We start from the raw sequence: 25,544 nt of genomic DNA, 5'->3' as shown, positions 1-25,544 counted from the left end.
ATTCCCTGTCCTACACAGTGAAAGCCTTACTAGTGATAGCCATATTGTGCAGCGTCATCTAGACAATTAGATTGCGGAAATGGAGAAGGAGAGCCTCCCACCCTCCAATATACAGCTTTAGAGCCCCTTTCCTCGGACTCCAGCAAACCCCACACTCTTTCTGAACCTTTCTCTTTAATACATTCCACGGTTGTTGTTTCGTTAATAAAGATTATTTTTCTGTATATGAATGTTAGTGATGAGAAGAAATTTGATGCTGCTATTAGATTTTTGTATTGTAAGATAAGTTCTTTGATTGTTAAATATCAGCACCAGTGTAGTCTAGTTACAGTTAGAGGTTCCCCCTTTTTTGAATGTTAAATGACCCCCTTAGGCATTTTTAGATATGTGTTGTATTAGGAAATTTAGGTAAATGTTTTTGACCCATAGGACAGAGTAGGGTAGAACCTGTCCTTGGTTGAGGGTACCCAGCATTTCAGAGAACGAAGAAGACCCAGTATTGTGATCCATCACGCTTCGCGTTGAGGATCAAGAGGACGGAGTGTTGCCATCTGGGATGGCCACTTCCAACTAGGTACAGAGAAACTCGCAAAGCCCAGCGGGTAAAATGGACAAGCCAAGACTCAGGTAGGCTCAGAGCCTGAAATGCATATTTGCAAGCAAGAAGTCCAGACGGTATCGAAACTCCGTCCAATTAGCATTTTAATGGGGCCGATTAGCATTTGATGGCCCATCTCCACCAAAACAAAGGACTGATACTCGAGCATCCGGTACAGTCCCAGACATTTCGGCGCCACTCCCTGTTCAAGGGAAACGCAAACAACGGGTTCAGTGACCGCTTGGGACACGCCCAGCCATCCAGATCCCCGCCCACTTATTGGCTAAGGAATCGAACAAATCGAAGGACCGCCCAAAAGAGCGCGAAAACCCCTAAGTATAAGAAGACGTGTTCGCCACATGTTCCTCCTCTCTTGGACCTGGTACCCCAGTCACGGCCATCTCCAAGTGCAGCAACACCAGAAGCAAGTCCAAGTTCAACGCTCTATACCAGACGGATGAGCCTAGCTGAGCAGCAGTTACTCCTTCGGACCCGAGAAGATCCAGAATCGAACAGCACCCCCTGTTTCTCTGACCTAAGCCGGGTGCCTGAAGTTAAGTACAGGTTGTCTTAGTCAATAGGTGTAGTTAACTAGTAGTATTTATGTTGCATGACTAATTGTGTGTAAATAAAGTACCCTTGACCTTGAACTAACTAACTGGTGTTTGGCTCTTTGATCGATAGCCGGTTGAAACTTGTGGTGGTATCATTTGATACCTGGCGACTCAAAGCATTAGGACATAGATAACATAGAAAGAAGGGCAAATTCACTGATTGCCATAATTGGAACAGTGCCACAGAAAGGACAAATTAAAAGAGTAAGAGAAGAAAAGGCAACACTACCCCATCCCCTCTCCCCTGGTGCCCTCAGTGATCCTCAATGTGCTTTGCCCTCCTAGCTCTACCTATACTTCTAGGTGTGTTCCCAGGATGCTCATCTCAGTTGAAGGTAGCCAGCTGCTTCCCTCTCTGGTGGCCTTCGATGGTGGGCGTCCTCTCAGGGCTCTTGAGGCGGGGTTCATTTGTCGACGGTACATGCACAGCCGTGTTGCCCCGTGTCGTGTGCTGATGCCGACATGTAGCCACATCAAAGGGGAGGAACTCGGGAGAGCTGGTGGCCAATGTCGTCGCTCCCTGGGATGGGTCCGGGTTGGCACTCAGCATTCCCTCATCCCGGTCGGTGCTCATAGGGCCCTGGGGTTCACCTTGGGACGGAGGGGCAGCTTATTTGAGCCCCGGCTGCTCCTGCATCATCTGGGTCTGCCAGCCCTGGCGGCTCCCCATGGTTCGCACCACGGTGTCGACGCCCTCAGCGATGCTCCTGTGACTGGGCTATGCTCTGCAGCGCCTCAGCAATGCTACCTGTGACTGAGACAAGCTCCGCAGCCATTCCCATCTGAGAGCAGGACATGTCCCACAGCACCTCAATAAGGTAATGGGCGACATCCTCCAGCGAGGCAGACAAACTACTGAAACCCTCAGCCATGGCTGTCACAACGCCTTGGACAACATCACTCATGGTGCCGATGTCATGTACCAGGTTCTCCACTGCAGTCCCCACCCTAGCAGTGTTGGCCTCGGTGCCACTCATTGCCAACGCCATCTCCTGCGCCATAGCCTCGAGTACTCCTCCAATCGGCTATGGATCTGCTGGAGTGACGCTGACATCTCCCTCTGAATGTCCTGGCCACTCTCTATCGTCTCCATCAGATCTGGGTAACCTTGTTCCACAGGCTCAATATCAGGCTGGGACACAGCTGGGTCCCGGGATCCATTAGGCTTACAACTGCTGTATCGCCTGGAAGTTCCTGCCTCTACCAGACGTGCATCAGCAGCAGTGTAGTGCTCACCAGATTGTGCCCAAGCCTGTCCACTAACATTTCTTACCGAGGTGTGTTTATCTGTACTGTGGAGGGTGGGGGTGACAGCTGTTTCACGACTATAACAGTTGCATCCTCAGAGCTCTTCTCGGAGGTGTTCACCTCGGGGTCAGGAGAGGTGCCGCCCGGGATGGGCCGGCGCCGTCGGCTGTTGGACCTGTAGGAGAATGGACATGCGGTCAGCGAGAGTAATGGGTCGGTCAGTAAGGCAATCACTACTCACGTTTGACAGGTCCCCCAGGTGGAACCTGGTGTTTTCTCACTCTGTGGCGTCCGCCAGGCTCCACATTGGTTACTGCGATGCCCTCGGCCACACCCATCATCTACAGGTCCCACACCTCGAAGGAGGTGAGGATTCTCAAGTCCAGCACCTCATCGCCAGTCTGGGCCCTATCTCGCCGATTATGGGAGAGCTTTTCCTGAGTAAACACAGAGGGCATTGTTAGCCACACGCATGGTTCACAGTTGTGGGAAATGGTTGTGAGTGGAAGGTTGGGGTGGAGGGAGGATTGAAGGGGGCTAGAAGGAGTGGGTGGAGGGAGTGCTGAAGGGGGAATCATAAAATCCCTACAGTACAGTAGGCCATTTGGCCCATCGAGTCTGCACCGACCCTTTGAAAGAGCACCTAACCTAGGCCCAACCCCCTAACCTACCTGCAACCCCACCCTCAGAGGCAACTTAGCATGGCCAATGCACCTAACCTGCACATCTTTGAACTGTGGGAGGAAACCGGAGGAAACCCACCCAGACACAGGGAATGTGCAAACTCCACAGCCACCCGAGGTCGGAATCGAACCCGGGTCCCTGGCGCTGAGGCAGTAGTAGTAACCACTGTGCCATCGGGAGGAGGATGGAGTGTTGGGGGTCGCTCCCTTGGGGGGTGGGGAGGGGGGCTTGGGACATTGGTATCGATCACTCGTGCTACCTGGTGTTGACCTTCTTCCGACACTGGACGCCTGTCCTCCTGGTCACACTCCCCGAGTTGACACCTCGTCCCAGGCAGCACTGGCTGCCTTGTGGCTCACCCTCCTTGCCCCTCGGGGGAACAGGACATCCCTCTTGGCCTCCACCGCATCCAGGAGCCTCCCCACATCAGCATACCCGAATCTCGGCGTCATTGTTGCGAGCTGGCTGGGGTTGATTGAGCAAGTGCAGCTTAAGTGCTGCTCGACCTTGTTAGCAGGGGGCTGGCGAACACGGTCCGGGCGAATCTACATTCGGGGTGGGAAGCCTGAGGCCTCGTTAAGTGGACTAATTAACGTTGAATATTGTTGCCGGCCTCGCTGGGCCAAGTGCAGGGAAATATGCGACAATTCCCACTCGGTAGCACACGTAGAACTTTTCACGGAGAATCGCACCCATTATATTCTTACGAGATACAAGGGCAAGTTAACCCTAATTTTGTGGGATCAAGATATTTGTTGTCCAGAAGGGATATTGAAGTAAGATGTTCTGATTAGCAGCATTCCCGGCGAGACAAAAGAAAATCATTTTGTGAAAATAAACTTAAAGGGTAGTTAGAAGACGGGATAAATAGTTGTAGCAGTGGTAGAAACAGTGCCCATTGCAGAGATTCAACTCATCCTAGGGAATTATATAGCTGGATCACAGATAGTAGTGATGCCCACTATGGTTGAACAGCAAGTAGAAAAATCAAGCTGTAGAAAAATTGCAAACAGATCATCCTGTAGTGTTTCCGGGTTATGTATTAATGCAATCACAGGCATGAGACAAGAGTTAAGAGCACAGGATGAGAAAATACATTTATCTGATACAATCTTTAGTAAGTTTAATGAAGATGGGAAAGACAATTTGAAATTGAAAATCTATCAAATGGCTGCCTTGGAATTAGAGTCAGTGTATTCCTGAATGTTATTATGTAAAGGATCACAATTTAATGAGAAAATGGCAGATGACAAATGTAGAAATACATAAAATTGTATTACTTTCGGAGTATAGGAAAGAGATTCTAAGAATAGCTCAGAAAATTCCATAGGACATCTAGGAATAAAGAAAACACAAGCCAAGATGCAGAAACAGTTTTACTGGTCGGGACTACAATAAAGCTGTCGTTAAATTTTGTCGAACATGCCAAGTGATAGGGAAATCGCAAGCTGCAATAAAGTAAGCACCTTTTATCCCTATTCCCGCTTTCAAAGAACCTTTTACAAGATTCTAGTCGATTGTGCTCGACCACTCTCGAGAATACAAAGTGGAAATCAATACTTGTTAACTATTATGGATATATCCACTAGATTTCCGGAAGTCACACCGGTGAGAAACTTTACAGCCAAGAGAGTGGTATTGGAATTAACCAAGCTCTTTACTAGATATGGCTTACCGGAAGAGATACAATCAGATCAAGGGTCAAATTTCATGTCAGGATTATTTAGAAGTAATGAATATAGCCTGGAAATAAAAGTCTAAATTATCAGCCTACCATCCAGAGACACAGGGTGCATTAGAGTAGTGACATCAAACTTTGAAAACTAGTGTATAGCCAAAATGATTGGAATCCATCATGATTGGAACAAAGGGATTCCATTTGTATTACTTTACATTAGGAATGCACCAAATTATTCTGCAAGGTTTAGTCCTTTTGAATTGGTTTATGGACAAGAGATTAGAGGACCACGGAAATTAATTCAAGAAAAATTGTTAGAGGCTACACTTTTGGACTACATATAGTATTTCAGAGAAAGACTGAATGGGTCATGTGAGGTGGCAAGGACACATTTAAAGATAGCACAGCAGGGAATTAAGGCAATGGCTGACAGGAAAGCAGACTTGTATAGTTTGGTAGGAGAGGAGAAAAAGCTAGTGTTATTATCTGTGTCAGGTGAAAGCTAGATTTGGTGGACTGTATCCAATTGAAAGAAAACTGAGCAAAGAAAATAATCTAGATAGATATAAATCTCAGAGTTTGTCGTATTAATATGCTTAAGAGGTATTGCAATAGAGGACATGAGGTCTTGGTAGTAATGAAGCAGGGAGAAGAGGAAGGGTTAAATTCGGAGAGTGACTTTCCTCTAATTCATTTGGGTAACAAGAACTGGAAAATGTAAACAACTGGTTAAGTTATCGTCCAGATAAAATAGCCGAGGTGAATTGGAAGAGTTGCTACAGTTTTATAATTGTATCTGTGGGAATAAATTAGGTAGAATAGAGAGTGATGCATGATGCAGATGTGGGGCAAACAGTTCCCATAAAACAACATCCATATAGATTAAATCTACCAAAGTTATCACAAGTACAGAAGGAAATTAAATGTCTGCTCTAAAATGGCATTATTGAGCTGAGTTGTAGTGATTGGAGTTCATTGATCGTACTGGTGCCAAAGCTGGATTTGAACACAAAATCTTTATGTAGACTACAGGAAAGTGAATGCCAACACCAAGGGGGATTTGCTTCCTATACCACAGTGGAGGATTGCACTGCAAGAGTTGGACAGTCTAAATTCATCACACTGACTATTTACTGGTGTTGAGTCGAAGTTGGGAAGAATATCTGCAACACTTAAAAGAACTGTTTGAACAATTAAAAGAAGTTAATCTAGTCATGAATTTGGCAAAAAGGTAAATTTGCTAAAGCTCAAATTTTATATTTTGGACATATCGTACGACATGGTCAAATGGTTCCATGAGATGCGAAAATATAGGCGATTTGGGATTTTCCAGAACCGGCAACAAGAGTTCTTAAGATTTCTGGGAATGAGTAAATTTATCGTTAGCTCTTGCTGAACCTCAGCAGTGTGGTAGCACCACTAACAAAACTCTTGAAGAAGAACAAGAAATTTAAATGGACATAGGACTTCCAAATTGCATTCCAACATCTGAAAACTGTTGACAACAAAACCAGTGTTAGCGGCACCATATTATGACAAACAGTTTAAATTGTCTATGGATGCTAGTGGCATTGGTGTGGGAGCTGCATTATCACAAGATGATGAACTTGGAATTGAGAAACCTGTGGGGTATTTCTCAAGGACATTAAATCATCGTCAACAGAAGTGTTCTACAATTGGAAAAGGGACTTTAACTTTGGTATCGGCATTACAACATTGAGATTATGTTGCCAGTAATTCAGCAGAAACAATCATATATAGACCATAATCCCCTAAAATATCTGGAGATTTTGTAATCGGAATACCAGGTTACTTAGATGGGGTTTTGTTACTACAGCACGTCATTTGAAAATCAATCATGTGGCCGGGAGAGAAAACCTCCAAGTGGATGCCTTATCAGGAATGTAAAAGGGACTATTGGGAACCTCGTGTGTGTATATACTTTGGGATATATTTTACGTTACTGCATGGTTTTAAATCATTGTAATGTTTGATAAGGTAAAACTGATAAGAAATGGTTGAGAAATGAAATTATCTTTCAAATTAAGACGTTTATTTAAAAAAAAACAGAATATGTTAAGAATTGAGGAAATCATGATTAAAAAACCAAATTAGCATAAAAGAAAATAAAGCAGGGAGATGCATGGAGGGATGTTGAGATATGAACTATCATATCAGTCCGAGGTAACCTCGGACTGATAAGAGGAAAACAATAGGGATATAGAAAAGGTGATTTCAAAGTGGAGATAAGGAAATTGAAACGCGTATGCAAAAAGCCGACTTCACAGGGTGAATAACACCAAAGAGAAAAATGGTATGTCGATATGACAATGGCTGAGGAAAGAGACAGACAAACACAGATAGAGCTGCCATTAGCCACACCGAGCTGCAGAAACAGTCTCCCAAAGCAGCTAGCTGTTTAAGATCAAAACTCGAACTGAGCAGATTTTACCTTCGCTGAAACTGAAGACAGTTTTCCCAAATGTGGCCACACAACCTGTGCATGGTAATTACGTGCTGGATTTAGCTTGTAAAGTTGCATAATACTTATGTTGTTTGGGAACAAAGGAGCATCTCTGAGTTCAGTGAACATAGGTAGTTGAAACCAAGGGGTAATTTCCTGTAATAGTGTGTGCGTGGGTATAACCATCAGTGTACTTGCGTGTTGTAGTGTATTATAGTCCTTCTTGTGTGTTTTTCTTTTAAGTTAGTAAATATTCTTCATTAATCACAAAACAACTGGACTATTCTTCCCCAGTTTGCATATCTTTTCTCAATATACCCAACTGAAAATATACACCACTAAGAAATGGTGTTCCAAGTTACCCTTCTGGGTTTTGGGATACTCCCATATCTTAATGCTCTGCTAAAACAACATAAACTCAGTAATTATGCAGCCACACAAAAGCAACCCACTCTGTTCATTCTCATAAATAAAAGCAAATTACTGCGGATGCTGGAATATGAAACCAAAGAGAAAATGCTGGAAAATCTCAGCAGGTCTGGCAGCATCTGTAGGGAGAGAAAAAAACTACCGTTTCAAGTCCAGATGACCCTTTGTCAAAGCTCTTGATCGAGGGCAGGTAATTGTCCCGGCGGGAGTGTCCACTTGGAGGCAGAATGTTGGAGGCACATGAAAGGATCAGTGGAACGTGGGGAGGACTCTTGCCCAAAGAAGTGGGCATGGTGACAAAAGAAGAGTTCAACATCATGTCGAGCCCGGGGGACGTAAGGGTATAAAGCCGAGTCCTTTGCTGAGAACAGCAAGCTCATCCTCAGAGGGGAAGATCGGAAGGTATGGTGAATACGCGGCAAAGGCTGGGGCTGGAAGAAATGGGGTATGAGGGATTGGGACACGTGGAGGGCCTAGGATGGGCAGTGGTGTTGATAAGTTGTTGAAGCTTGGGTTCCTTAACATCTGTAAGAACAGGAAAAGATTCTTGTTAAGGCAACGAATGATGCAAAGGATGAAATGAAACTGGGGACAGGGACAGCTTTGAGAGAGAGTAAGACGATGTTGCTGGAGAGAGATGTCGAGTGTCTTCATGTGGCGGCGCATGGCACTGAGTGTGGCTTTCAGGATGCGGTGAGAGCAGCAGTTGGAAGAATGTTGTATATCCTGGAGGTACCTGTAATCCTGGAGGATACATGCAGGGTGGAATTTAAGTTGAAATCCCCGTGGGGTAAGACAGAGACGAAGACAGTAACTGAGGAAGGAAATATGGCTGTGGAAGCGAGTCTTGGCTTTGACAAAGTGTCATCTGGACTCGAAAAGTTAGCTCTTTTCTCTCCCTACAGATGCTGCCAGATCTGCTGAGATTTTCCAGCATTTGTTCTGTTCATTCACATGTCAAAAAAGGAAATGTGGCTCCAAAAAAAGTAAAGCAAAACTTCTACGAGACACAACCATCTCAAGAGTTTAGTCCTAAGATTGCCAATACTGTTCCATTGCATAAAATAACACTCATAAAAACATAGTAGCATTCAACTTTGAACAGGCACATGAACCATCAACATTAAAAAATATTACAACACAGAGAATTTATTTTCTAATGCGTAAGCAAGCTCTACCGCAATTATACAATATATTCTTCTTCAACTTGCAACTATTCAGAATATCTCTAAACCATGTTTTTCCATTACGTACAGTATTAAGTCTTGCTTAATAAATGCAGTCTGCCTTTCAGAAGGCATTTAGTCTATTTGCAGAAGAGATTTTTGATTGCATATAGTCAATGCTTTCATTCATGACACAACCACAGAAGAACAGAACTTGTGCCCACAGCATCAAGCAGGGTTGAAGGTGGATTGGAAACGGCAGAGTTCAAACAGAAAGTAGTCCATCTCCACAATGTAATGTCAACAGATTTCCTTCCAACAGGATGTCAATGCTCTTTTATTCTCAGCTGCTGAAGATCATTTACATTCCTTTAACCAACACCACTGGGATAAAAGTAACAATCAGTCTGCAACTCTCCAATGCTTCAGTAGATAGCCTGAGGGTGTTTGGTACAATGGTAAGCTTCAGATGCAGCTACATAAGCAGATTCTGGAAAAAAGTCCTCTTGGTATTCAGCCAAAAACCTGCAGATTTAAAGATACAAAATAAGCTGTAGTTCATTAAAATGTTGGTGTAGCCATAGAGGTCTACAGTACAGAAAAGGTCCTTCAGCTATCGCATCTGTGCTGGTCATATTGAACATGGTTGGAACGTATTTTGAATACTGAAAAGATTTCCACCTTGCCTATCAACCTATCACTTACTTCAAATACAGCTTTGTAACTCGCTGTTGGAAGATCCAATGGATGGTCATAAAATCAGCCTCAGGAAAAATGCAACATGCATGTCCAGGCTAAGATTCGGAATTTATCACACAGATGATACATTAACACGTAAAACCTAAATGCAATCTGTTTCATGAGGTGTAAAGTACATGGAGTAATTTTTAAAAAGTACATCATGGTTCTTTAAAGTTGGTAATTAGAAAGATGCGGTTTAATAACATACTCATTCCGTCCCCCTTCATCAGAACTGAAAAATGAAAAACTAAAATAGTCAGAAAAAAATAGGGAGCTTGGTAAACAACACATAATATTCCAAAAATAGAGTGAATTAATAGGCTAAATGGCCTGAAATCTAGTGGCACCAGAGGAAGACATGAAAAGAACTAAAGATTGTGCAAATAACGAAGAAAATAAAAAAAATGATATTAGTGGTTACAAAAAAGAAAGAAAATTAGACAGGCCCCTCCAAGTGCAGAAGTGAGAACTGAAATGAAGTGAGAAGACTCTGACAAAACAGTCACTTCATCATCCCCACCTCATCTCTTCCTCCTCCCTCCACCATCACTGTGCTCAAATGAAGCACTTGACAAGTCAATCCCCACCCCCATCATGAACAAGTAGACCCCTACCATCATAATCAGCCTCGGCTGTTCGTAAGAAATTGGGCAATATAACCAAAGTCTTAATTTACTCAACAGTCAGACTAAAACACTGTACAGTGGCCAGGAGAAAGATGAGATATTGGGTGTGATTCAACTACCACATTGTGCCCAGTGTTGATCCAGGTGAATAGAGGGAGAGGCCAAAATCGAGATTCGCGCCAGACATGTACCATTTTGCAATTCACCCAGCCCGCTCCCAATGGCGAGTTTCAGATCAGCCCAAAAATGGCGAGAGGGTCACCAAGTCTAATTTGCATTAATTTCAATCTCATTAGCAAGACTGAAGTCGAATGCAGTGGCTTCTTGGAAGTCAACCAACTCCCCAGCAAGAAGCCACTTGGGCATTGTTTAGTATTTCTTTACAAAAACGGGAAGCTGGCGCAATGGCTACCGAGGGGAAGAAAGGAGGTAATAGCCATTTCCATTTACTGGCACGCAGCTCAAAGGCACCAGAGCTGCTGCCCCAGTACTCGGGGAAGGTGGGGGGCCTTCAGGGGCTTTCGGCTGGTGGGGTCCCGCTCAGGGGTTGCCACTGGGCGGGGGGGGGGGGGGGGGGGAAAGAGAGTGGCTGTGTGCCTGTGAGGCCTGCAAGCCATTTTTAAATATTGTTGAGAGCCATAACAGGGGCAACAGAGGCATAGCAGGAGCAACCATAGCTGCAACCTGGCTACCCTATCAAACTCTCCCAGAGCAGAGCCATGTTGCAGCTTGTCCGATGGAAGTCAATTTCACCCCCTTTGACTGTGAGCAACCTCTACCATCACAGCTGAAAGTTATTTCAAAGGAGGGCTTAGCTTTGCTAGCTGTGGGAGCACGCTTGAACTCTTAAACGCTTGCTTGAAGGAACAGTTGCTATGGTGGGGACGATGATTAGTGGACTGGGTGTCCTGAATAGTGTACCTGAACTCTAGGAGTGTCAGAACTAAAGAGGCATCTGCCAGCAATCAAATACTAAAGAGCAGGGCTTCATCACTGAGGACACTTGCCTGGCTAAAGGGCAAGTGTCTGAATGAAGGGGAGTCCAGTGACATGCCAAAGTGTACAGGAGTCGTCGGTCCTTCAATGAGATGACAGACAGCATATGCTGCTGAAGACTGTGTCTCAACAGGAGAGGCAGCGCAGTACCTGTGCCACATCCTCACAGACATGGCAACCCGCGGAGGGGGGCAACACCCACTCCCAGTGGTTGTGAAGGTCACTGCAACACTAAGTTTCTATGTCACCGGGTCATTCGAGGGCTTGAGCAGGGACCTGTGTGGCATATCGCAATCTTCAGCCCACAGGCGCATCCGGAAGGTGCCAAGATGCTCTCTATGCCAGGACAACAGACTATATCGCCTTCGGCCTGGACCACGCCTACCAAGCTTTTTGTGCTGCAGGATGCGCCGCCATCACCAGGATGCCCCAGGACCAAAGGGCCATCGATGGCAGGTATATCGCCCTGCGAGCACCAGGAAGGGCCCTATATTAACAGGTAGGGCTTCCACTCCCTGAAAGTTCAGATCGTGTGCGACCATCGCCTCAGAATCATGCACACGTGCACCCAATACCTTAAGACCGTAGGATATAGGAGCAGAATTCAGCTCATCGAGTCTGCTCTGCCATTTGATCATGGCTCAACCCTATTCTACTGCCTTCTCCCCACAACCCAATTCCCTTATTAATCAAGAACCAATCTATCTCTGTCTTTAAAGACACTCAGTGACTTGGCCTCCACAGCCTTCTGTGGCAATAAGTTTCACGGATTCACCACCCTCTGGCTGAAGAAATTCCGCCTCATTTCAGTTCTAAAGATCATCCCTTCAGTCTGAGGTTGTGGCTTTGGGTTCTAGTCACTCCATAAGTGGAAAAAAAAAATCCACTCTGTCTAGGCCTCTCAATATTCTGTAAGTTTCAATAATATCCCCTTTCATCCTTCTAAACTGCATCAAATACAGGCCCGAGTCCTCAACTGCTCCTCATATGAAAAGTCCTTCATTCCGGGATCATTCTGGTGAACATCCTCTGGACCTTCTCCAAGGCCAGCCTGTCGTTCCTTAGATATGGGGCCCAAACCTGCTCTCAAAAATCCAAACGGGATCTGACCAGAGTCTTATACAGCCTCAGCAGTGCATCCCTGCTCTTGTATTCTAGCCCTCTCAAAATGAATGCTAACATTGCATTTTCCTTGCTAACTGCCAACTGAACCTGCACATTAACCTTAAGAGAATCCTGAACTAGGACCCTAAGTCCCTTTGTGCTTCAGATTTCCAAAGTCTTTGCCCACTTAGAAAATAGTCTCTGCCTCTATTCTTCCTACCAAAGTGCATAATCTCACACTTGCATTCCATCTGCCAATTCTTTGCCCACTCTTTGAGCCTGTTCAAGTCCTTCTGCAGCCTCCCTGCTTCCACAACACTGCAGCCTCCCCGCTTCCACAACATTACCTGGCCCTCTACACATCTTTGTATCATCTGCAAACTTACCAACAATGCCCTCAGTTCCTTCTTCAAGATCGTTAATGTATATCATGAATAATTGTGGTCCCAACACTGACCATTAGTCACTGGCTGCAATCCTGAAAAAGACCCCTTTATCCCCACTCTCTGCCTTTTGCCAGACAGCCAATCCTCTATCCATGCCATTACCTTGCCCCTAACACAATGGGCTCTTATCTTATTAGCAGCCTCCTGTACGGCACCTTGTCAAATCGAAATCCAAATTGATCACGTCCACTGATCTAACTTTGCCTAACTTCCTCATTATCTCCTCAAAGAATTCTAACAGATTTGTCAGGCATGACCTCCCCTTGATGAAGCCATGATGACTCAGTCCTATTTTACCATACACTCCGAGGTACTCTGCAATTTTATCCTTAATAATGGACCCTAAAATCTTACCAACGAACGAAGTCAAGCTAACCGGTCTATAATTTCCCATCTTCTGCCTCCCTCCCTTCTTAAACAGGGGTGCTACATTAGCCATTTTCCAGTCCTCTGGGACCCACCATGACTCCAGTGAACGATCACCACCAATGCCTCCACAATCTCCTCAACTATCTCCTTCAGAACCTGGAGTGTAGTGCATCTGGTCCAGGGGATTTATCCACCTTCAGATGTTAGTAATGGCCACCACACTCGCGTCTGCTCGATGACTCTCGAGGTTCTGGTATGCCACTGGTGTCTTCCTCTATGAAGACTGATGCATAGTACCTATTCTGTTCCTCTGACATTTCTTTATTCCCCATTACTACTTCTCCAGGCTCATTTTCCAATGGTACAATGTCCATTCTTGCCTCCCTCTTACCTTTTATATATCGAAAAAAACTCTTGCAATATTCTTTTATATTATTAGTTAGCTTACACTCATATTTCATCTTCTCATCCATCCCCCCATCCCACATTCCTTTTTTTAGTTGTCTTCTGCTTGCTTTTAAAGGTTTCCCACTAATCTTTGCTACATTGTATGTTTTCCTTTTGCTTTTATGCTGTCCCTGACTTCCCTCGTCAGCCATGGATGCTTCGTCCTCCCCATAGCATGTTTCCTCCTCCTTGGGATGAATTTCTGTTGTGCCTCCCGAATAACCCCCCAAAACTCCTGCAATTACTATCCCCCTGTCTTCCTTGCTAGGTTCCCCTTCCAATCAAATCTGGCCAGCTCTTCCCTCATATCTTTGTAGTTAGCTTTACTCAATTGTAATACCGTTACATCGGATTCCAGCTATTCCCTTTCAAACTGCGGGGTGAATTCTATCATATTGTGGGTACTGCCCCCTAGGGGTTCTTTCACCTCAAGTTCCCTAATCCCTGGGAGCATGCATGACCCTAGTGCACCTGGAGATCCCAGTTTTCTTTGAGGGCCATTCCAGGATGGTGAGTTGGCTCATGGTGGACAAGTTCTACCCGCTGAGGTCATAGGTCATAGTTAATGAAAAATGAAATGCAAATGAAAATCGCTTATTGTCACGAGTAGGCTTCAATGAAGTTACTGTGAAAAGCCCCTAGTCGCCACATTCCGGCGCCTGTTCGGGGAGGCTGGTACGGGGGGGGGGGGGGGGGGGGACAACGGTGCGGAGGCCCGAGACCAAGATCGGATACGAGGCTCACGTTACGTTGTCATTGAGCAGTGCATTAAGCTGCTAGAAATGCAGTCCAGATGCCTTGACTGCTCAGGTGGGGCTCTAAAGTGGATCCCCCTCCCCGGCTCCGAGGATCTCTTGCGTTGTGGTGGTCTACTGTGGACTCTACAATCTGGCACAGAAGTGGTCCGAAATACTGGTGGAGGATAAGGAGGATGGATATGCAACCTGGTCTGAGAAGGATGCGGCGGATCATGAGGGGTTGGAGGACGGACCCCTCTCTCCCACATCCCAATCACATCGCAGGTGGCATGTGTGGGCACTGCACCTGGACATGAAGGGGTTGTGCTGGCGGGTGCCAGGCGGTTCCAGGAACAAGCTTGACGACCAAATATTGGGAGAGTGCGAGATGTCAGGCCAGTGGATGGGGGGGGGGGTTTGATCGAGGAGAGGGATTGGCAGGTAGGACTGATGCCATGAGAGCGGTGATAACTTACCCTTGCAGCTCATTGGAGGTCATTCTTCTGACATTGGATGGCAGTCCTCCTGGTCATGCTACCTACACTCACTGCAGCTGTCACTGTCTCCCAGGCGGCATTGCTGACCCTGGTGCTGGTTCTTGCTGTTGTAGGGGGAGGTATCATCCAGGGAAAAAGCCTGCTGGAAACAGGGCTGTTGGGAGAATGAACAAGGTGGGGGTGGAATAGATGGTCCCTCCCCAAAGCAGGGAAAGAAATTAATGGAAGATATGTTGGTGAGGTAGAAAGATAATCTGGTGAATGTAGAGATCGGAGGGCAGAAGACTAGGTCAACAGGGCACTTCTGTTGATAAGTTGGAGTGTGGGTAAGAGTACAGGAATTGGGGCAGATACAGTGAAGAATCCTGTTGACTCTGTAAATGGGAAACCTCACCCGAGAAAACGTTGGCATTTGCGATGCTTTGAAATGGAAGGTTTTACAGCAATATCTATTCAGCGTTTAGGTCACTTACCATCCTCCTTTGTCTTTGAACACAGTTTCAGCCAATCATCTACTGATACTAAGCTCTTAATTTCCACACAATTCTCGATTAGGTGTCCAAAACAAAGTCTCTCGTGGTTCTGTTATTCTGAATAGATATCACGATGGCCTCTTAGCCTTTGGTTTATCATTAGGTTTGCTTCCATGATCACTATTTTCCCAAGCATCAGTTAGTCTACTGTGACAGTCTTCCAGCGTGTTGTGTGGTAAACAAGAAAAAAATGGCAAGTACATAAAGCAGGCAGATCAAATGTTCTTGTGGAAGAAGCTAACACTTGTCCCATGGTCTGTTGCTGAATTTCATTTTTATATAGAATTTTCACAGTAACTTCATTGCAGTGTTAATGTAAGCTTATTTGTGACACTAATCAAGATTATTATTATTGGGAGAGGTAACATTTGCACCAGATCAATTTGTTAGCTACAGCTGAAACTGAAAAACTGAATGTAAGTTGCAGCATCAATATTTGTCAATGGTAAATGCTGATGGGACAAGCAACAGCAAAAATTAAAACAATCGAAGTTAACATTTTGGACAGGACAGATGTGTATCTATACATATATATATTGCTAGATAGGTCTATCTATCTATATATTTGCTATATTTTTAGAAATAAGCTTTGTTGTAAATTAACTAGGAGCTAGACCATATTCGGTTTTCACTTCCTGTTCCCATTAAACCTAAAGGGCACAACAGAAATAAGGTAAAATTCCAGTGAAGAATTACACATGAAAAATAAAGAATAGCTGATATATCAGGAAGTGAGAGTATCAGCTACATACTTCTCTCATCTTGTGGATTATTTTATGAACGCGATTAATTCTTCATGTTGTCAGTGTACATCACAGTGAAGCACAGCTAAATAGATATCTGTTGAGTTAATACTTCTTATTGCTCCCATAAGTCGTCAATGCACAAGGATAATTTCTTGACAAAGTGGTTAGTTAATTTTTTTTACTACATTTGCACTAGCTGCAATAAATCGGTCCTGTTATCAAATTGTATCAGTTGGCAAAGATCCAGAAAAGAGATTACAAACTAATTCAACTATTGTAATAAATGTAAGCATAAATAATAACTGTTTTCTGGACGGCTGTCATTTGCAAAACATTAAGTATTATTGACCACATTCAAGGAAAGGTCGCATATCTTGAATGCAGAATTGAAGAGATCGAGAATGGTTTGCAAAACCCATACATCAAAGAAAAGCTGGTCGCCAAATATTTCACTTCCCAATTATGTTGAAGAAACTCTGGAATATGTTGAGAATTTACCATACCTTAGCAGCCACCTCTCTCAAAAGTCTACTATTGACAAGGAGATCCAACAGCGGATCAGCTGTGCCAGCTCAGCCTTCTACAAACTACGCCAGAGAGTGTTTGACAACAAGAAATCTCTGCAAGTCATCAAAAGTGCCAGTGAAGCCTGGACTGTGTATCACTAACACATAAGAGCATTTGAGAAATTCCATCAGCAATGCCTCTGCCCCATCCTCCAGATTCATTGGGAGGATCATTGAGCAAATGCTGGTGCCGTTCTTGAAGTCAGCTCCACAGGTAAACTCTTGCAACATCAACTTCAATGGACTGGACACCGTGTCCAGTGGACTGAAAAGTATCTCAACTCTCAAATGGCCGTGTTCCAGGAGGAGACAGAGAAAATGCTCCAAAGGCACTCTGAAGCTCTCCATGACATTAATGCCGGGGAGAGGCTGGCTATCAATTGTTCAAAATAGCGACAACTTGCTTTTTTCATTCGTTCATGGGATGTGCACATCGCAGGCTGGGACATCATTCATTGCCCTCCACTAATTGCCCGTTAGAAAGTGGTGTTGTGCTGCCGTTTGAATTCATGTGCTGCAGGAACACCCACTGTGCTGTCAGGAAACGAGTTCCATGATTTTGACCCAGCGACAGTGACAGAATGGCGATATACTTCCAAGTCAGGAAAGTGTGACTTGGTGGAGAAGCTGCAAGTGGTAACTGTGGCCAAATGGCCACCTAAAATGGCGTCCTGCAAAGGGTGCTGGGAGAATTGGCCAAGTTCGAGGACAAGTAGGCTGCAGCTCAAATAAACACTCGAGAAATAAACTGCAGCTCAGACTCTACAATGCACAGGAATAAAAGCCATCTCCAGGAACAATGGAACTGACTTGTCATCACATTTGTTTACCAGACACAGCGGCACCTAAACTCGTTATTTGGAAGGGCCTATCTGCCCCCAACACATGCAAACATGGCCACTGAGTGCCCACCCCAAAATCGATGTGTCAGTCCCTGATTGGACTGGATTGATCAGGGTGATCGAGCCCTGATCAATTGATTGACAATGACCCAGAGACCGCCCACCAAAGGGCACAAAATCCAAGCAGGTTAAAAGGTTCTGCACCACCTTAGAATCGCTCTCTGTATAGCAGCACACAACACCGGTGAGCCTTCACCAGCCAAATAGGAAGACCATCCACGCCACCAGCAGAAGGAAGACGAGAGTCAAGAACGAGGAAGACCAACAACCAACCATCGAGGACTGCAAGTCACAGATAAAGTCCTGTCTCGTAAGTGTCGGTCACTTGAAGTTGAGTTAAGGCCTTGTGCCAACTTTCTCTCTAGTTTAACTTATGTGTGTGTGTGATTTATTTAACCGCAACAATTGTGCGATAGTGAATAAATATTGACTTGTTCAATGAAACAGACTTGTAGTCATTGGTCCACCGTATAAGAGTTAAAAACACAATGTGGTTTAGGCACAATATAACATTCGCAAGCATCTGCTGCCCTTGTCCTTCTAGGTGGTAGAGGTCGCAGGTTTGAAAGGTGCTGTCAAAGGAGGCAGATGCTGCAGTCCATCTTATAGATGGTACACACTGCTGCTACTGTGCGTCGCTGGTGGAGGGAGTGAGCATTGAAGGCGGTGGATCGGGTGTCAATCAAGTGGGCTGCTTTGTGCTGGATGGTGGCGAGCTTTTCGACAGTTGTTGGAGCTGCACTCAACCAGTCAAGTGGAGCACATTCCATTACACTTCTGACTTGTCCCTTGCAGTTGATAGACAAGTGAGTTACTCCCTGCAGAATTCACAGCCTCTGACCTACTCTTGCAGCCACAGTATTTATATAGTGATAGGGGGGAATTCAGCGACGGTAATGCCATTGAATGTCAAGGAGAGACGGTTAGATTCTTATTGGAGATGGTCATTGCCTGGCACTGTGCTGCATGAATGTTACTCGTCACTCATCAGCCTAAACCTGAATATTGTCCAGGTCTTGCTGCACATGGACACGGACTATTTCAATATCTGTGGAGTTGCGAATGGTGCTGAACAATGTGTAAACTTCCGTGGACATCCCAATTTCTGATCTTTTAATGGAGGGAAGGCCATTTATGAAGCAGCTAAAGGTGGCTGAACCTAACATACTGCCTTGAGAAACTCCTGTAGCGATGTTCAGGCATTGAGATGACTGACCTCCAACAACCACAACAATCTTCCTTTGTGCTATGTATGACTCCAACTAGTGGAGATTCCCCACCCCATTCCCATTTTTCATTTTCGCTTGGGCTCCTTAACGCCACCCTCAGTCAAATGCTACCTTGATGTTAGAGGCAGTCACTCTCATTCATCCTTCAAGCTGCATCATGCTTTGAGTTCAAATGCCTATGATGATGCCTATGGCAGCAGACAAGGGAAAAAATTAAAGCAAATTCTGCACTCTGGATCCCACCACCTGGATATTCTGGCCCATGTGCACAAAGATTATGAGAATCACCTATTCAGTCACATGGGGCGCGATTCTCCACTCCCACGCCGATTGGGAGAATCGCCTGGGCCGCCAAAATTTCCGGGGACGCCGGTCCGACGCCCTCCTGCGATTCTCCCAAGCGGCGGGAACGGCCCGGTCGAGTTTCGCGGGCCGCAGGCCGGAGAATCGCCGGAGGCACCCAAAATGGTGATTCTCCGGCCCCCCCGCTATTCTGAGGCCAAAACGGCGGGTTCCCCCCGGCGCCGTCCACACCTGGTCGCTGCAGTCGTGGGCGGTGCGTGAACGCTGGGGGGGCGGCCTGTGGGGGTCGGGGGGGGGGGGGATCCTGCACCGGGCTTCACATGGAATGTGGGGTGGGCCGCGATCGATGCCCACCGATCGTCGGGCCGTCCTCTCTGAAGGAGGACCTCCTTCCTTCCGCGGCCCCGCAAGATCCGTCCCCCATCTTCTTGCGGAGCGGATTTAGACAGGACGACAACCACGTTATGCGGCGCCGGCCGCGTCATCTAGGCGTCTCCGCTTTTACGCGGGCGATAAGGCCTGCCGCGTGTAGATGACGCGGCCCCGATCCTCGCTCATTGTCAGGGCCTGAATCGGTCGGGACCGGGGCCGTTCCGCGCCGTCGCGAACCTCAACGGCGTTCACGACGGCGCGGCCACTTTGGCGTGGGAGTGGAGAATCCCGCCCATGAAGACCCATGGCAGAGGCTCCGGAGCCCAATTAGATGTTATTCTCGAGTTGAGGGACTGCCATGGACGACAATTAAGTTATTATTAAAGCTAACTTCACAAGTTTCTCAGGGATGATTCCTTATTCTTCTCTCCCTACAGAACTGCGGATAAGAAGTTTACTGATTATCAAGGCATTCACTGCGAGGGACATGATTCCCAAGGCTAGAACTAAGGACAATTGAACAAACTGAAGTGAAGAACAGAAGATACAGCTTAGCTATTTAATACGCTCCTTCCCAATTCCACTTTATTTCTTCTGTAACATGGATGCATTTACCTGAAAGAGGTTTAAGATTAAGGAAATTGCTGCTCTCAATTTGATTTGAGTTGGTGAACCATTGAATTGTTCCACACACAGGTAAATAGTGAATTCAATACTGACGGGTAAAAAGTGTGCAGGCTGAGACATGTGCAGCAAGGCAGATGCTGGGGGCACAAAATTAACTTGGGAGAAGTCACAGATTTTGCATATCTAGAGTATAATTCACTGAATCTCGTTCAGGATAGTTAACTTTTAGAATTTAGTAGAGAAGAACATTTCCAGCAAATAACGTTGTCTGGAAAGCAGAACTAGTGGGTTGTGCTTCACTGCCATTTGTGATGCACCTATTTGCTTAATACTCAATGTTAAGGTGTAGTTGCTAAGCTCTTGCATATCTGATATAACGAGGCAACAACTCACTGTACTGAAGGATAGGATTTCTGAGCATCTGGAAAGACACTGCTTGATTAGGGATAGTCAGCACGGATTTGTGAGGGGTAGGTCTTGCCTTACAAGTCTTATTGAATTCTTTGAGGAGGTGACCAAGCATGTGGATGAAGGTAAAGCAGTGGATGTAGTGTACATGGATTTTAGTAAGGCATTTGATAAGGTTCCCCATGGTAGGCTTATGCAGAAAGTAAGGAGGCATGGGATAGTAGGAAATTTGGCCAGTTGGATAACGAACTGGCTAACCGATAGAAGTCAGAGAGTGGTGGTGGATGGCAAATATTCAGCCCGGATCCCAGTTACCAGTGGCGTACCGCAGGGATCAGTTCTGGGTCCTCTGCTGTTTGTGATTTTCATTAATGACTTGGATGAGGGAGTTGAAGGGTGGGTCAGTAAATTTGCAGACGATACGAAGATTGGTGGAGTTGTGGATAGTGAGGAGGGCCGTTGTCAGCTGCAAAGAGACATAGATAGGATGGAGAGCTGGGCTGAGAAGTGGCAGATGGAGTTTAACCCTGAAAAGTGTGAGGTTGTCCATTTTAGAAGGACAAATATGAATGCGGAATACAGGGTGAACGGTAGAGTTCTTGGCAATGTGGAGGAGCAGAGAGATCTTGGGGTCTATGTTCATACATCTTTGAAAGTTGCCACTCAAGTGGATAGAGCTGTGAAGAAGGCCTATGGTGTGCTAGCGTTCATTAACAGAGGGATTGAATTTAAGAGCCGTGAGGTGATGATGCAGCTGTATAAAACTTTGGTAAGGCCACATTTGGAGTACTGTGTACAGTTCTGGTCGCCTCATTTTAGGAAGGATGTGGAAGCTTTGGAAAAGGTGCAAATGAGGTTTACCAGGATGTTGCCTGAAATGGAGAGAAGGTCTTACGAGGAAAGGTTGAGGGTGCTAGGCCTTTTCTCATTAGAACGGAGAAGGATGAGGGGCGACTTGAGAGGTTTATCAATTGATCAGGGGAATAGATAGAGGAGACAGTCAGAGACTTTTTCCCCAGGTGGAACAAACCATGACAAGGGACATAAATTTAAGGTGAATGGAGGAATATAAAGGGGGGGATGTCAAGGTAGGTTCTTTACCCAGAGAGTAGTGGGGTCATGGAATGCACTGCCTTTGGAAGTAGTTGAGTCGGAAACATTCGGGACCTTCAAGTAGCTATTGGATAGGTACATGGATTACGGTAGAATGATATAGTGTAGATTAATTTGTTCTTAAGGGCAGCACGGTAGCATTGTGGATAGCACAATTGCTTCACAGCTCCAGGGTCCCAGGTTCGATTCCGGCTTGGGTCACTGTCTGTGCGGAGTCTGCACATCCTCCCCATGTGTGCGTGGGTTTCCTCCGGGTGCTCCGGTTTCCTCCCACAGTCCAAAGATGTGCAGGTTAGGTGGATTGGCCATGATAAATTGCCCTTAGTGTTGGGTGGAGGTGTTGACCTTGGGTAGGGCGCTCTTCCCAAGAGCCGGTGTGGACTCAATGGGCCGAATGGCCTCATTCTGCACTGTAAATTCTATCATAATCTATGATTAATCTAGGACAAAGGTTCGGCACAACATCGTGGGCCGAAGGGCCTGTTCTGTGCTGTATTTTTCTATGTTCTATGTTCTAACTCATGCTGGTACTCTGATAATATTCCAGAATAACTCAGACAAATTTCTTTAATGGTGAAGTGTCAATTTTCTCAGGAAATGGAACATCCTCTCAGATTTGCTTGTCTTTCAGACAGAAGTCAAGGAATAGGTTTTCTACATAATGCATTAAGAATGACAATTGCGCATTACTGGCCAGACAGAAGTAATACTTTTGAGATAATAGGTAGGAACTGAGATTTGTGAGAAATGGCTTCCTTTCGTGGTTTTAAGTAATGGGGTAACAGCTTTGCTTAAACAGAGGTGGGTCCAACTCTGTTGATTCAATAAATGTTCACCGCACAAGTCGGCAACTGTTTTACGGGTTTCTGGGAACAAATTATCCACGTCAGCTTGGAATAACATCCGACTTAGTTAGGCACTAAAATAATTCGTAGGCATGGTCCCATTCAATAACGAGTCCACATTACCAAACAAATCCTTTTATTATTTAAGAAACCTTAATTAAATGTCCAAATCTGTGCTTTGCTAAAGTATATCCAGTTCCTTGAGCATGGGTAACTGATATATTAAATGGGGCTTTATCATCTGCATGTGAAGTCACCAAAGGTAAAAACACAATGGCCAGGATTCTCTGATGAGAGACTAAGTGCTGACGCTGGGACTGAATTGTGAGAGTTCTACGTTGCCAAAAGAGGGGCTGATCCGGGAGCGATTCAGGACGCTTTAATGCGCTAGCACTGTCGCCATGTGGAACTAGTGCAAGTCCATACAACACCAGCGTCTGATTCACTGGGATCGAGATTGACACTGGAGAGCCTGACAGGCTGCAGCCGCATATAAGCACCCCACTCCCCACACACACTCATTCCAGCCAAGATGATGCCACCCCGAAGAGCAGCCCTGAGATTCGCAGATGCTGAACTGGAGACATTGTTGGATGGCGTGGAGGAAAGGCAGGACACCTATTCCCCAGGGTGGGAAGGAGGTTGCAACCCGAGGATGTAAACCAGGCCTGAGCACAGGTGGTAGAGGCCGTGAGCACATGGGCCCCACTGCCAGGACCGTGAAGCAGTGCAAGAAGAATCTGCAGGATCTCTCGAGAACGGCCTGGGTGAGCCACCTCTGTGCCCCTGGCACCAACACCCCACCCCCCCCTCTCCCCGGAGGGAGCGATCAAATCCCACCCGCCGGCAGTCCGCGCACACCCCACCCTGCACCACATGTCAACATCCATATCGCTTGCCATGGCCAAATGCTCCGGTCCCGCTCTTCCCACTCCCCCACCCTAGACCCCGTCCCCACCCCCGCCACCCCAGAATGTTCGGAAAGGACGGTGAGATGGAATGGACAGCACGCATGCGCCTGTTTCCCGCTTTTAAATACCGCAAGTGAACCTCGCGGTGGGCAATTCCTCATGGTGGAGACGGAGCATCGCTGGAGGCACGGAGAATACTGGGGCGGGCCCATTAGTGATATGCCAATGCCGTTTGCTGTATGATTAAAATGTTTACACCAGCGTGTGGTGTAGAACACATTCACGCCACTGTCGAAACACCGGAGCATGGTGTTCTGTGTGGCGCCCGGCGCCACGCAATATTCGGCTAACACGCTGTTCTCCGCCTGGTCATGCTTCGTGATTTTGGCGTCGTTGGACAGAGAATCTCATGCAATATTTTTAAGCCTAACTGAAGATTTCTTTTTAGTTCATTTGACGGTATGTGGGCGTCATGGGTTAGGACAGCATATATTGCCCATCTTTAGTTGATCTTCACACTGTGGTGATGAGTTCCCTTCTTAAAACGCTGCAGTTCCTGAGGTGTAGGCACACCCAAAGTGCTGTTCAGGATGGGGTTCCAGGATTTTGACCCAGCGACAGTGAAGGAACTTCCAAGTCGGAGTAGTGAGTGACTTTGACCGGAACATACAGGTGGTGGGGTTCCCAGGTATCTGCTGCTCTTCGCCTTCTAGTGGTCGTAGATGTGGAAGGTACTGTCCCAAGGTACCTTGGCGAGTTCCTGCAGTGCATCTTGTAGATGGTACACACAGCCGCCACTGTTTGTCGGTGGTGGAGGGACTAAATGTTTGTGGAAGGGGTATAAATCAGGCGGGCTTTGTCCTGGATGGTATTGAGCTTCTTGAGTGTTGTTGGAGATGCACTCATCCAGGCAAGTGGAGAATACTTCTGATTTGTGCCCTTGTAGATGGTGGGCAGGCTTTTGGGGGTCAGGAGGTGAGTTACTCGCCGTAGGATCCCTAGACTTTGACCTGCTCTGGTAGCCACAGTTTTAAATGGCTAGTCCAGTTCAGTTTCTGATCAATGGTAACACCCAAGATGTTGATCGTGGGGGATTCAATGATGGTAATGCCATTGAATGTCAAGGGGCGATGGTTAGTTCCTCTCTTGTAGGAAATGGTCATTGCCTGGCACTTGTGTGGCGCGAACACTTGTCACCCAAGCCTGGTTATTGTCCAGGTCTTGCTGCATTTGTACATGGTCTGCTTCATTATCAGAAGACATGAATGGTGCTAAACATTGTGCAGCAACCTGCGAACACCTTCACTTCTGACCTTATGATGGAGGTCATTGATGAAGCAGCTGAAGATGGTTGGGCCTCGGACACTACCCTGAGGAGCTCCTCCAGTGATGTCCTGGAGCTGAGATGATTAACCTCCAACCAGCGCAACTATCTTCCTTTGTGTCAGGAATGATTCCAACCAGCGGAGGGTTTCCCCCCTGATTCCCATTGACTCCAGTTTTCCCTGGACTCCTTGATGCTATACTCGGACAAATGCTGCCTTCATGTCAACAGCAGTCACTCTCACCTCACCTCTGGCATTCAGCTCTTTGGACCATGCTCGAACCAAGCCTGTAATGAGGTCAGGAGCGGAGTGACCCTGGTGGAATCCAAACTGAGTGTCTGTAAGCAGGTTATTGCTGAGTAAGTGCCGCTTGATAGCACCATTGATGAGTCCATCCATCACTTTGCTGATGATGGAGAGTAGACTAATAGGGCAGTAATTGACCTGATTGGATTTGACCTGTTTCTTGTATACAGGACACACCTGGGCAAGTTTCCACATTGGCAGGTAGATGCCAGTGTTTTAGCTGTACTGGAACAGTTTGGCTAGGGGTGCAGCAAGTTCTGGAACCCAAGTCTTCAGTGCCATTGCCGGAATATTCTCAAGGCCCATAGCCTTTGCAGTATCCAGTGCTTTCAGTCATTTCTTTTTTTAAAATAAATTTAGAGTACCCAATTCATTTTTTGCAATTAAGGGGCAATTTAGCATGGCCAATCCACCTACCCTGCACGTCTTTGTGTTGTGGGGGCGAAGCCCACGCAAACACGAGGAGAATGTGCAAACTCCACTCGGACAGTGACCCAGAGCCGGGTTCGAACCT

The 25,544-nt window shown here is 46.1% G+C and overlaps 1 protein-coding gene across 6 annotated transcripts in view; it reads right to left on the bottom strand.

The window, feature by feature from the left end:
• Positions 1 to 4,502: 4,502 nt before the first annotated feature.
• The window catches only part of LOC140428064 (MSL complex subunit 3-like), a 65,572-nt gene continuing 44,530 nt past the window's right edge, over positions 4,503 to 25,544 (bottom strand). For all 6 annotated transcript variants that reach the window (XM_072514075.1, XM_072514074.1, XM_072514076.1 and 3 more), the window contains one exon: positions 4,503 to 9,406. In XM_072514075.1, the coding sequence (XP_072370176.1) occupies positions 9,307 to 9,406 (100 nt within the window). In that variant the 3' untranslated portion in view covers positions 4,503 to 9,306. The remainder of the gene's footprint in view (positions 9,407 to 25,544) is intronic.

This window comes from Scyliorhinus torazame, chromosome 8 (genome assembly GCF_047496885.1).
Source record: "Scyliorhinus torazame isolate Kashiwa2021f chromosome 8, sScyTor2.1, whole genome shotgun sequence".
In the NCBI taxonomy this organism is placed as follows: Eukaryota; Metazoa; Chordata; class Chondrichthyes; order Carcharhiniformes; family Scyliorhinidae; genus Scyliorhinus; species Scyliorhinus torazame.
Note: the sequence above shows the minus strand (reverse complement) of the source record. Positions and strands in the feature narration are given on the sequence as shown.